The sequence below is a fragment of the Onthophagus taurus genome, chromosome 5 (assembly GCF_036711975.1).
Source record: "Onthophagus taurus isolate NC chromosome 5, IU_Otau_3.0, whole genome shotgun sequence".
Classification (NCBI taxonomy): Eukaryota; Metazoa; Arthropoda; class Insecta; order Coleoptera; family Scarabaeidae; genus Onthophagus; species Onthophagus taurus.
The window spans coordinates 9,851,146-9,864,420 of NC_091970.1; the positions used below are offsets into that span (position 1 = coordinate 9,851,146).

Below are 13,275 nucleotides of genomic sequence, written 5' to 3' on the forward strand. Positions count from 1 at the left end.
AATAAATATAAACAATTTTTTTTTGATGATTCGTTCATTAACAAGGGAAGTGTCGGAATTATCCCTCGTCGATTTCGTTGTAATTTGGTACGAAAATTCATTTCTAATTTTGCTTTGCAACAAAACCTGTATTATAGATTAGTTAAAAAGTTCTTTTTTAACATTAATCGATAGAAAATTAAAAATCCTTTAAAATGAACCCAAACTCGACTTATTAATCTTCAATCGTTATCTTAAGAGATATCTTAATTTTTAGCAAAAACAAAATGGCGATTATTTGACATTTGACAGTTAACCCAACTTTTTAATTATTTAACCCAAATATATCATGTTTGGTATCAAATGAAAGCATTTTTGATCCTTATTAATAATATTTCAATGTTTTAAAAAAACGTTATTTAATTTTGACATTTGACGGTTTCTAACCTAACTTTTCTATTTTTTAATCCAAACATATTATGTTTGGTAACAAATGAAAGCATTTTTGATTCTTATTAAGATCATTTCTTATACGAATAAATGAGGCGATAAAGTATGTCACAAAATGCTATCCACATAAGTCAATTCAGAAAATATTTTAAGATATAAAGCTGTTCTTTTTTCAACATTAATGGATAGAAAATTAAAAATCCTTTAAAATGAACCCAAACTTGACTTATTTATCTTCAACCGTTATTGAGATATCTTAATTTTTAGCAAAAGCAATATGGCGATTATTTGACATTTGACAGTTAACCTAACTTTTTTATTATTTAACCCAAATATATCATGTTTGGTATCAAATAAAAGCATTTTTGTTCCGTATTAAGGTAATTTCAAAATTTATCAAAAAATTGTTATATTTAATTTTGACATTTGACAGTTTCTAAACTACCTTTTTTTCTTTTTAATCAAAACATATAGTGTTTGGTATCAAATTAAAGAATTTTTTGATTCTTATTAAGATCATTTTCATATTTATCAAAAAACCGTATGTTTAATTTTGACATTTGACAGTTTCCAACCTAACTTTTCTATTTTTTAAGCGAAACATATCATGTTTGGTATCAAATGAAAGCATTGTTGATTCTTATTAAGATCATTTCAATATTTATAAAAAATAGTTATATTTGATTTTGACATTTGACAGTTTATAACCTAACTTTTTTATTTTTTAACCCAAATATATCATGTTTGGTATCAAAAGAAAGCATTTTTGCTCCCTATTAAGATCATTTTCATATTTATCAAAAAATCGTTATATTTAATTTTGATATTTGACAGTTTCCAACCTAACTGTTCTATTTTTTAACCCAAACATATCGTGTTTGGTATCAAAAGAAAGCATTTTTGATCCGTATTAAGGTAATTTCAAAATTTATCAAAAAATCGTTATATTTAATTTTGACATTTGACAGTTTCTAACCTAACTTTTTTACTTTTTAATCAAAATATATAGTGTTTGGTATCAGATTAAAGAATTTTTTGATTCTTATTAAGATCATTTTCATATTTATCAAAAAACCGTCATGTTTAATTTTGACATTTGACAGTTTCCAACCTAACTTTTCTATTTTTTAAGCGAAACATATCATGTTTGGTATGAAATGAAAGCATTTTTGATCCTTATTAACATTATTTCAATGTTTATCAAAAAATCGTTCTACTTAATTTTGACATTTGACAGTTTCTAACCTAACTTTTTTATTTTTTAACCCAAATATATCGTGTTTGGTATCAAATGAAAGCATTGTTGATTCTTATTAAGATCATTTCAATATTTATAAAAAATCGTTATATTTAATTTTGACATTTGACAGTTTATAACCTAACTTTTTTATTTTTTAACCCAAATATATCATGTTTGGTATCAAATTAAAGCACTTTTCATTCTTAATAAGATTTCTTATACGATTAAATAAGATGATAAAGTAAGTTAAAAAATGTTATCCACTTAAGGCTGTCCGTACAGTGGATCCATTCAGAAAAATGTTTAAGTTATAAACCTGTTCTTTTTTTAACATTAATCGATAGAAAATTAAAAATCTTTTAAAATGAACCCAAACTCGACTTATTTATCTTCAACCGTTATCGAGATATCCTAATTAAAAAAAAAAAAAAAATGGCGATTATTTGACATTTGACAGTTAACCTAACTTTTTTATTATTTAACCCAAATATATCATGTTTGGTATCAAAAGAAAGCATTTTTGATCCGTATTAAGGTAATTTCAAAATTTATCAAAAAATCGTTATATTTAATTTTGACATTTGACAGTTTCCAACCTAACTGTTCTATTTTTTAACCCAAACATATCGTGTTTGGTATCAAATTAAAGCATTTTTGATCCGTATTAAGGTAATTTCAAAATTTATCAACAAATCGTTATATTTAATTTCGACATTTGACAGTTTCCAACCTAACTATTTTATTTTTTAACCCAAACATATCGTGCTTGGTATCAAATTAAAGCATTTTTGATTCTTATTAAGAATATTTCAATATTTTAAAAAAATCGTTATTTAATTTTGACATTTGACAGTTTCCAACCAAACTTTTTTATTTTTTAACCCAACCATATCATGTTTGGTATCAAATTAAAGCATTTTTGATTCTTATCAAGATCATTTCAATATTTATCAAAAAATCGCCATATTTAATTTTGACATTTGACAGTTTCCAACCAAACTTTTCTATTTTTTAACCCAAACATATCGTGTTTGGTATCAAATTAAAGCATTTTTGATTCTTATTAAGAATATCACCTTACATTTACCACAATTCGGTAGCTGATTTAGTTATACGAATATACAGCGTCCATATTCTAAGGAACAGTTCCGACACTTACCTTGTAAATGAGTCTTTATTTCTCATTGGATAAAATACGATATTTTTCTAAAATTAATAGGACAACATTCAATGTTCTTTCTTAGATTCAATGTTAACACCAACATTTTTAACCTTCTCATCCCTTCTCTTCCTCTTTAATAATTGCACTCCACCTATATACATTATAAGCCCAATAACAGCTCCTGCGTGATAAATCGAATTATAATAATGGATTATTTTAGCCGCCGATAATAAACTAAACGCTATCCCCAAATACGAGAATCCCGCCATTTTAAAGAACCACACGATACAACTCCACACCTTTAGCGACTACAAAAAGATTAATAATTATTTGTTTATAACGATTATAAAGATTCTTATTTTCTTACAGTTCCTTTATTTCCGTTTAAAACGATTTTAACCCAAACATCTTCGATCAACAAATAAAAAGGGGCGCAACCAATACAAATGTGGTAGCCCAAATAAACTCCGTGCCAAGCGGCCGAAACCAATAAAGTAACAAAAGTGCGATATTTTTTGCTTGGAAATCGTTTATAAACGTTGACCGCCAACCAATATTGAATGCAAACGTTCCAATTTTTCATCCCTTCACGAAACGTGGTGCAAACTTCCGTTTCGTAGGGTTTTATATTGTGTATTGTTTCAAAATCGAATTTTTCGTCGACTAAATTATCGATTTCTTTCAATTTTTGGAAATTTTTCGAGGGTCCTAATCCGGCTTTTGGTTCTGTAAACACCGGGTATCCCCCTAATCCTGCCATGGTACAAACACACTCGGAAAGTACTAACCCAATGTAAATTCGCATTCGAAAGGTGAAAAAATTTGGCCAAATATACCAAAAACGGTACAAAAACGAACGCTCCGTATCGAATTCTTGCGTTAATGTGTACTAAAAATCAATCGAGGAAAAAATTAAAAAGAATCATCATGTGGAATAAAAATCGACGCAAAAGTACAAAAAAAATGACCCCAAAAAAAACGTTAAAAATAAAAAGTGCAGAAAAGTGACCTTAAAAAAGACTGGAATAATCATAATCCATACTTCAGCAAAAATTTAAGAATTATACTGGTGAAAAACCAAACTTAAGGGAATACTCTGGTCAGAAGGTTAATTTGCAAGAAAAAGTCTGAAATTGCAATAGTTATAAAGTAGACTTCAGTAAAAAACAGGAATTACATTGTTCAAAGTCCACATGAAGTCTGAAATTACTGTTCAGAGAAAACAAAATTATAAACCAAACATGATTTTTGCTTCTAAAAAACTAAATATTGCTTTCTGAAGACTAGATACTGCAGACAGGTCTAAATACAGCACCTGGAACACTAAATACTACTTTCTAAAGACTAAAAATTGCTTTGTGGAGACTAAATACTGCTTTCTGAAGACTAGATACTGCTGACAGGTCTAAGTACTGCAAAAGAAAGATAAGATATTGTTGGAGAAAACATACATAATGTTGGCAGAAGACTAGATACTGCATCTAGAAGACTAAATACTGCTTTCTGAAGACTAGATACTGCCGACAGGTCTAAATACAGCGTCTGGAACACTAAATACTGCTTTCTAAAGACTAAAATTGCTTTGTGGAGACTAAATACTGCTTTCTGAAGACTAGATACTGCTAACAGGTCTAAATACTGCAAATGAAAGATAAAATATTTTAGAGAAAACATACATAACCTTGGCAGAAGACTAGATACTGCTTCTTGAAGACTAGATACTGCTTCTAGAAGACTAAATACTGCCGACAGGTCTAAATACAGCGTCTGGAACACTAAATACTGCTTTCTAAAGACTAAAAATTGCTTTGTGGAGACTAAATACTGCTTTCTGAAGACTATATACTGCTAACAGGTCTAAATACTGCAAATGAAAGATAAAATATTTTGGAGAAAACATACATAACCTTGGCAGAAGACTAGATACTGCTTCTTGAAGACTAGATACTGCTTCTAGAAGACTAAATACTGCCGACAGGTCTAAATACAGCGTCTGGAACACTAAATACTGCTTTCTAAAGACTAAAAATTGCTTTGTGGAGACTAAATACTGCTTTCTGAAGACTAGATACTGCTAACAGGTCTAAATACTGCAAATGAAAGATAAAATATTTTGGAGAAGACATACATAACCTTGGCAGAAGACTAGATACTGCTTCTTGAAGACTAGATACTGCTTCTAGAAGACTAAATACTGCCGACAGGTCTAAATACAGCGTCTGGAACACTGAATACTGTGTAAAGACTAAATACTAAAGCTAGATACTGTTGACAAAAGTCTAATTATTGCTATCAGAAGATTAAATACCGCTAGAAAAATACTAAAAACTGCTTGGAAAGAGGAGATACTGTTTCAAAAAGTTACCTACTGCTTCTAAAATGCTAGATATTAGTGGAAAAGATTACAATCCGCTTGGAGAAGACTAGATAGTGCTAACAAATAACTATAAACTAATTGGAAAGACGAGATACTGCTTCCATAATACTACTTACTACTTTCAGAGGGCTATATACTACTAGAAAAGATTAGGACCTGCTTAGAGAAGACTAAATATTGCTGGGAGAAACTATTATCTGCTTGGAACGACAAGATACTGTCTCCAAAAGACTATTAACTACTTTTATAATGTTAAATATTGTTGGAAAGACTACTAATGCCAAAACATTATTAAGTGCTTGAAGATTACAACAATTTTTAGTACTAAATTTGGATTGAGGAGGTCGGATTTATTTGAATTGATACCCAAGAATGTTAGTTTTGGTGAAAAAATTAAAAAGCTACGTTGAAATGTCAATAATGATAGGCGGCCATTTTGTTTTCTAACCGAAACTTTCTAGTTCTAGGTCTAATGTTAGTATAGTCCTAATAATAAAAAAGGAAACGTTACGGGTGAAAAATCCTTTAAAATGAGCCCAAATGCGAAATTTTTTTCACCAATTAGTCATTATTTGTCATGAGGAATGAATCCCCAAGTTTATGCGTATAGGTTGAGAATCACCCTGTATAGCGCTCTGAAAGCAGTAAGTAGTCTTATGAAAGCAGTATCTTGTCTTCTCCAAGCAGATTGTAATCTTATCCACCAGTATTTAGCATTTTGGAAGCAGTGAGTATCTTTTTTAGAGATCATATCTCTTCTTTCCAAGCAGTTATTAGTCTTTTTCAGCAGTATCTCTTTTCCAAACAATTATTAAAGTCTTTGAAAGCAATAGCAGTAGAGTTAAGAGATACAGAAATGGTTAAATGGGGACAAAGTTCAACTTTCATAGTTGTGTCATGACATTTTTCATAAAAAGTTGTCTTAAGAATGTTTTTTCAGATTCACGAAAAAACGAAAAATAAAGAAGCTATAGGCAAAAAACGAAAAAGTAATTTTTTTTGTTTTTCGGCCATATTTTAAAAACTTAATCAGCTAGATCCAAAAACTTAGTTGAAAAATGATGAGCTCTAAGATACGCAACTTTACCCCCATTTAACCATTTCTGTATCTCTTATGGTTTCTGAGATCCCAATGGTGAGGGTCGAATTTGAATTACCCTGTATAATAATAAAATTAAATAACACCTGAAAGTTTTTTTCTTAGCCGTGCGTCGAAACACTTTCAAAAAACACCAAAATTATTTTTAGGCGCACGGCTAAACCTGAATATTTCTAGGTCTATAAATTGTTAGTTTTGATTTTAATTCAATAAAAATACGCAGCACAGTGATATCTTATACTAACTAGTGCTACCTACCACTGCCATTAGAACTAACATTAGACCTATATCACTCAACACAAGAATAGTTTAGTTATAGTTAGTCTAAGTACTTAGTAGTGTTTTGGCAGCAGTATATAGTCTTCTGAAAGCATTAAATAGTCTTTGCCTACAATATCTAGCTGCGGAAAACAAATACTACCTATATAATATAAAAATTTTTTGTAGAAGATAGATATTGTCCATAAAAGGTTAGTCATTGCTACCAATAGACTACACATTGATTGCAGAATACTAATACTGCTTGTAGAAGACTAAATACTGCCGACAGAAGACTAAAAACTCGTTACAGAATACAAATACTATTTATACAATACTAAAAAATGGTTGCAGATGATAGATATTCTCTATAGAAGGTTAATTATTGCTACCAATAGACTACACATTGATTGCAGAATACTAATACTGCTTGTAGAAGACTGAATACTGCCGATAGAAGACTAAAAACTCCTGGCGAAAGACTAATACTACCTATACAATACTAGAAACTGCTTAAAAAGATAGATACTGTCTATAAAAGGCTAAGTACTGCTACCAACAGACTAGAAATTGGTTGCAGAATACTAATATTGCTTGTAGAAGACTAAATACTGCCGACAGAAGACTAAAAACTCGTTACAGAATACAAATACTATTTATACAATACTAAAAAATGGTTGCAGATGATAGATATTCTCTATAGAAGGTTAATTATTGCTACCAATAGACTACACATTGATTGCAGAATACTAATACTGCTTGTAGAAAACTAAATACTACAGCCAGAAGACTAAAAACTTCTTGCGAAAGACTAATACTACTTATACAATACTAGAAACTGCTTAAAAAGATAGATACTGTCTATAAACGTCTAGGTACTGCTGCCAACAGACTAGAAATTGGTTGCAGAATACTAATATTGGTTGTAGAAGATTAAATACTGCCGACAGAACACTAAAAACTCGTTACAAAAGACAAATACTACCTATACAATACTAAAAAATGCTTGCAGAAAATAGATATTGTCTATAGAAGGTTAGTCATTGCTACCAATAGACTACACATTGATTGCAGAATGCTAATATTGCTTGTAGAAGACTAAATACTGCTGATAGAAGACTAAAAACTCCGGGCGAAAGACTAATACTACCTATACAATACTAGAAACTGCTTTAAAAGATAGATATTGTCTATAAAAGGCTAGGTACTGCTACCAACAGACTATAAATTGGTTGCAGAATACTAATATTGCTTGTAGAAGACTAAATACTGCCGACAGAAGACAAAAACTCGTTACAGAAGACAAATACTACCTATGCAATACTAAAAAATGCTTGCAGAAGATAGATATTGTCTATAGAAGGTTAGTCATTGCTACCAATAAACTACATATTGATTGCAGAATACTAATACTGCTTGTAGAAGACTAAATACTGCCGATAGAAGACTAAAAACTCCTGGCGAAAGGCTAATACTACCTATACAATACTAGAAACTGCTTTAAAAGATAGATATTGTCTATAAAAGGCTAGGAACTGCTACCAACAGACTATAAATTGGTTGCAGAATACTAATATTGCTTGTAGAAGACTAAATACTACCGACAGAAGACAAAAACTCGTTACAGAAGACAAATACTACCTATACAATACTAAAAAATGCTTTAAAAGATAGATATAGTCTATAACAGGCTAGGTACTGCTACCAACAGACTAAAAATTGGTTGCAGAATACTAATATTGTCTGTAGAAGACTAAAAACTCCTTGCGAAAGGCAAATACTACCTATACAATACTAAAAAGTGCTTGCAGAAGATAGATATTGTCTATAGAAGGTTAGTCATTGCTACCAATAGACTACACATTGATTGCAGAATACTAATAGAGCTTGTAGAAGACTAAATACTGCCGACAGAAAACTAAAAACTCCTTGCGAAAGACTAATACTACCTACACAATACTACAAACTGCTTAAAAAGATAGGTACTGTCTATAAATGGCTAAGTACTGCTACCAACAGACTACACATTGATTGCAGAATGCTAATACTGCTTGTAGAAGACTAAATACTGCCGCCAGAAGACTAAAAACTCCTTGCGAAAGACTAATACTATCTATACAATCCTAGAAACTGCTTAAAAAGATAGATATTGTCTATAAAAAGCTAGGTACTGCTACCAACAGACTAGAAATTTTCATGTTGTATCTGGGTGACAAAGAATCAAGTGTTGTAGCAGCAATTTTTACATCTATAATGGAAGGGAAACAGAAAGATATCACCCAACAGAAGAATAATTTCAACAAATAGTCTTCAGCCAGTAGTATTGTAATCTTCAAGCACTTAGTAGTGTTTTGGCAGCAGTACATAGTCTTCTGAAAGCATTAAATAGTCTTTGCCAACAATATTTAGCATTCTGAAAGTAGTTAATAGTCTTTTGGAAACAGTATCTTGCCTTTCCAAGCAGATAATAGTTTATCCCAGCAACATTTAGTCTTTTCCAAGCAGCTCCTAATCTTTTCTAATCTTATGGAAGCAGTATCTTGTCTAAGTTGTGGTCTTTTTCTACAGTATCTAACATTTTAGAAGCAGTAGGTAACTTTTTGAAACAGTATTTCCTCTTTCCAAGCAGTTTTTAGTCTTTTTCTAGCAGTACTTAATCTTCTGATAGCAATAATTAGTCTTTTCCCAACAATATCTAGCATTTAGGAACCAATCAGTTAAAATAAACAACCTTATTTCACCCAAAAATATGCGTCTTAACCAAATGCGCTACAAAAATATGATGACGTCACAAAAAAGCGAAACTTTAAAGTGATTTTTCGTTAAGTTTTACACTTTTTTGTCGATTTTTAAGCGACATAATGATCTTAAATTAAATCCTCAATGAATTTAAAACTAAATAAATAAATAAAATTGATTAAATTTACCTCCAATGGCCATAAATGAGAGACTAAGAGGAAGAGGATTGCATAAAGTGGCACCCATTGGATTTTTTTTAATGTCTCTTCTTTCCATGGAACATATTTACCAAAAGGATAATTAAAGTAATCTCTGAAGGTGCGATATCTATAATAAGGACCTAAAATATGAATAAAAGTAGTGGGTAATTATTGATTAATAAAAAACCAACCTGTTAAAACTCCAATATAATTAAAACAATAATGAAAAATTTCAATAAAATCTGGATTAATCATATTTAATTCATCCTCGCATTTCTCCTCAGTACTCTTATTGGAAGCATCTTTCTTCTTATTTAATTGGTACGAAGTATTCACCTCAAAAGCTAACCCGACTAATTTTAAGGTTAACATCATTTGTACTAAATTCGTATGACCCGGAGGATATGGAATACCGAAATATTCCGTGGTACGGAAGAAAAAGAGGTATAAAAACGAAAATATAAAGCTGATTAGGTGACATTGCCTAAAAAATATTTAAAAAAAAATTATTTAAAAATCCACTTTGACATTTTTTTGACTCACCTTTTGCTTGCAAATAAAATAATAATCGTATTTATGAAATACGTAACGAATGAATGGATTATATGTACCCCTGAGACTAGAATAACGACTATTAACCCGATAAACGTTCCAATTAACTTTTTCTTTTGCACATCTTCAATTTTTCGGTAAATGTAACCAAAACCGATCGACGAAAACAATAACGATAAATAAACCACATCGTCGAAGCTCATTTTCGACCGGCTTTTCGAGTTTTTCACATCAATAAATCGAATTGAGAATGATTAAACGATTGTAAGGTTGAAAGTTCAAGTGATAATAATAAAATTGAGGTTATGTTTTTTTTTTTTAAAGGAATTCTATTAAACGTCAGTCTACCAAATGGATACTAACATGTAATTTATTGTAGTTAATTAATAAAGAAATAAATTTGTTTTAAATAAATATTAATTATTTAATATTATATTAACATTTAACAAATTCCTTTTTATTAATTATTGTTTAATAAAAGTTTCAACCAAAACTAAATCTATTAAACGCCAAATGTCAAGTTACGAGTAAATTAATTATAATTTTAAATTATTATTAATTTTGGTGTTAAAAAGACTAAAACGGCTTATATGGAGATTTCGCAATTTTGATTTAGTTGATTTTTGAAATTGTTGTTAATTACACAAAAAATGAATTGGTTTTTTTTAATTCTATTAAATGGTGGTCTACCAAATGTATTCTAACATTTATTTATATTTAATAATTAATAAATTAAGAAATAAATATTTAACTAAATATAAACAAATTGTAATTATTTAACATATTTAGCAAATTCTTTTTATTAATTATTTTTTAATAAAAGTTTCTACCAAAATCAAATCTATTAAACGTCAAATTTCGAGTAAACGTCATTTTTAAATTTATTATAATTTTAAATTATTATTAATTTTGGTGTTAAAAAGACTAAAACGGCTTGTATGGAGATCTCGCAATTTTGATTAAGTTGATTTTTGAAATTGTTGTTAATTACACAAAAAATGAATTGTTTTTTTTTTAATTCTATTAAATGGTAGTCTACCAAATGTGTATTCTAACATTTATTTATAGTTAATAATTAATAAATTAAGAAATAAATGTTTAACTAAATATAAACAAATTGCAATTATTTAATATATTTAGCAAATTCTTTTTATTAATTATTTTTTAATAAAAGTTTATACCAAAATCAAATCTATTAAACGCCAAACGTCAAGTTTCGAGTAAATTATTATTTTAAATTATTATTAATTTTGGTGTTAAAAAGACTAAAACGGCTTATATGGAGACTTCACAATTTTGATTTAGTTGATCTTTGAAATTGTTGTTATTTAGACAAAAATGAATTGTTTTTTTTTTAATTCTATTAAATAGTAGTCTAATAAATGTATTATAACATTTATTTATAGTTAATAATTAATAAATTAAGAAATAAATATTTAACTAAATATAAACAAATTGTAATTAATTAATATATTTAGCAAATTCTTTTTATTAATTATTTTTTAATAAAAATTTCTACCAAAATCAAATCTATTAAACACCAAACGTCAAATTTCGAGTAAACGTCATTTTTAAATTAATTATAATTTTAAATTATTAATAATTTTGATGTTAAAAAGACTAAAATGGCTTATATGGAGATTTCGCAGTTTTGATTTAGTTGATTTTTGAAATTGTTATTTAGATAAAATAGTAATGTTAAAAAATAAATTTGAGGTTATGTTTGCGATAATGACAGTAACTAAAATGTTGAGGTTATGTTCGTTTTCAATGAAAAAGGAAATTTTAAACAATTATCAGTTATTATGTACAAATTGTTAAATAAATCGAATTGAGAATAAAGTCATCTCAGTAGAATGCCTGCAGATGTAAGATATTCAAATAACATCAAATATATCTCAAATGAGCTGGTAGCTAGCAATGATACAAAGTTAATTGGTAAATATATATGTTTCTTAAATAGATCTGCAAATAGTTTCTGTCGTTGATCAGAGTATCATGGACACGCGAAAAAGATATGCCCCTCTTGGCCAGATTCGCATTATGAAGTACATATCTTTAATTCCAATTCTTATTGGACAAGTCCTATTCTCAGTCTAGTAATGAAAGTGTAGAACTGGTGACACATAGTGTACCTAATCCCTTTAAATGATGGTTTATGTCATCAATATCTTGCCGATATAATTCTTTTCCATAGATTTTTACTCTATGAACCTCCTTCTGGTATCCTCTGTTCGCCAATTAGCTTTATCATTTTCACTCACTCCCACTTGGCCCAGTACCCATACTAGTGTGATATCAATATCTTTCTCATATGCCAAATATAATAGACTTAAAGCTATACTGATGTGGAAAACTCATTTAGTAAGTGTTTATCTAAATCTGTAAATATTTTTTGCCTTGGAGACTTTAATATTAATCTTTTGAAAAATGACGATCCATCTACTATTTTTCACATGAGTCTCCGTGAATCAGTAGCTTATTAATAAACTTACTAGAATTACGAGAATTTCATCCACACTAATAGATCTGAAATAACTACAAATTTGTGGTAAACAATGATGTTGTTGAATGTGGTTTTAGTGATCACAACATGATGTATACAGTGATGTTACGTGGAAATCTCCTTTGATAGAGCCTGTTTGAAAAACATACTGTGCGTTGGCATTTATTGATATAGATTTTTTTTGCTTGATGTGTTGTTACTGGTAATAATAACTCAAGGCAGTTGTGGAATGATGTAGGAAGGGTGGGTATCTGTAGCCGGTTTACAACGGCTATCTATCACAATTGGATACATAGCAGGGAAAAAAATGGAATGCACAAATAGAAAGAATGGGACAAGATGGAATAGTAAAAAAGACCAGGATAAATCGACGCTAACGAAGACAAGGATGACCAAGAAAAAGGTGGAGTGATAATTTACGCAAAGAATAGAAGTATCATCGATGACAAAGCCGAGCAGCAGCTTTGGCAATGTTAAAAAATGACTACGAGCTTTCGAAGATCAAACCAATGAAGTTTCAGTAAATTCCATAATCCTAAGTCATTTGACCGAAACATAACTTCAAGCTGAAGCTGAAATAAACTTATGAAATATTGACAGTCAGGATTTTTTTCTGATTCTCCTTTCAGTTTTGAAAGGCAAAAAAGGCTTCTTCTTCCACTTGTTTTAGACTTTTTTTCCATTTGTTTGAATTCTAAATTTGTAACCGAAAT

The 13,275-nt window shown here is 29.3% G+C and overlaps 1 protein-coding gene across 1 annotated transcript; it reads right to left on the reverse strand.

The window, feature by feature from the left end:
• Positions 1 to 2,091: 2,091 nt before the first annotated feature.
• On the reverse strand, positions 2,092 to 10,361 carry LOC111420004 (membrane bound O-acyltransferase domain containing farjavit). Its single transcript, XM_023052906.2, has 5 exons — positions 10,048 to 10,361; positions 9,696 to 9,988; positions 9,493 to 9,644; positions 3,199 to 3,720; positions 2,092 to 3,139 (listed from the first exon to the last, which is right to left on the reverse strand). Exons 1-5 carry the CDS (start codon positions 10,257 to 10,259, stop codon positions 2,897 to 2,899), a joined length of 1,422 nt encoding a protein of 473 aa, XP_022908674.1. The 5' UTR covers positions 10,260 to 10,361; the 3' UTR covers positions 2,092 to 2,896.
• Between the last annotated feature and the right edge of the window lie 2,914 nt (positions 10,362 to 13,275).

Bases quoted from the DNA above. Each gene is read 5' to 3' on its own strand.
- LOC111420004 (XM_023052906.2), bottom strand. From the start codon at position 10,259: ATGAGCTTCGACGATGTGGTTTATTTATCGTTATTGTTTTCGTCGATC. The intron at 3,721-9,492 runs GTAAATTTAATC...ATTGATTTTTAG, and splicing joins CTCATTTATGGCCATTGGAG to TACACATTAACGCAAGAATT. The intron at 3,140-3,198 runs GTAAGAAAATAA...ATCTTTTTGTAG, and splicing joins TAAACGGAAATAAAGGAACT to TCGCTAAAGGTGTGGAGTTG.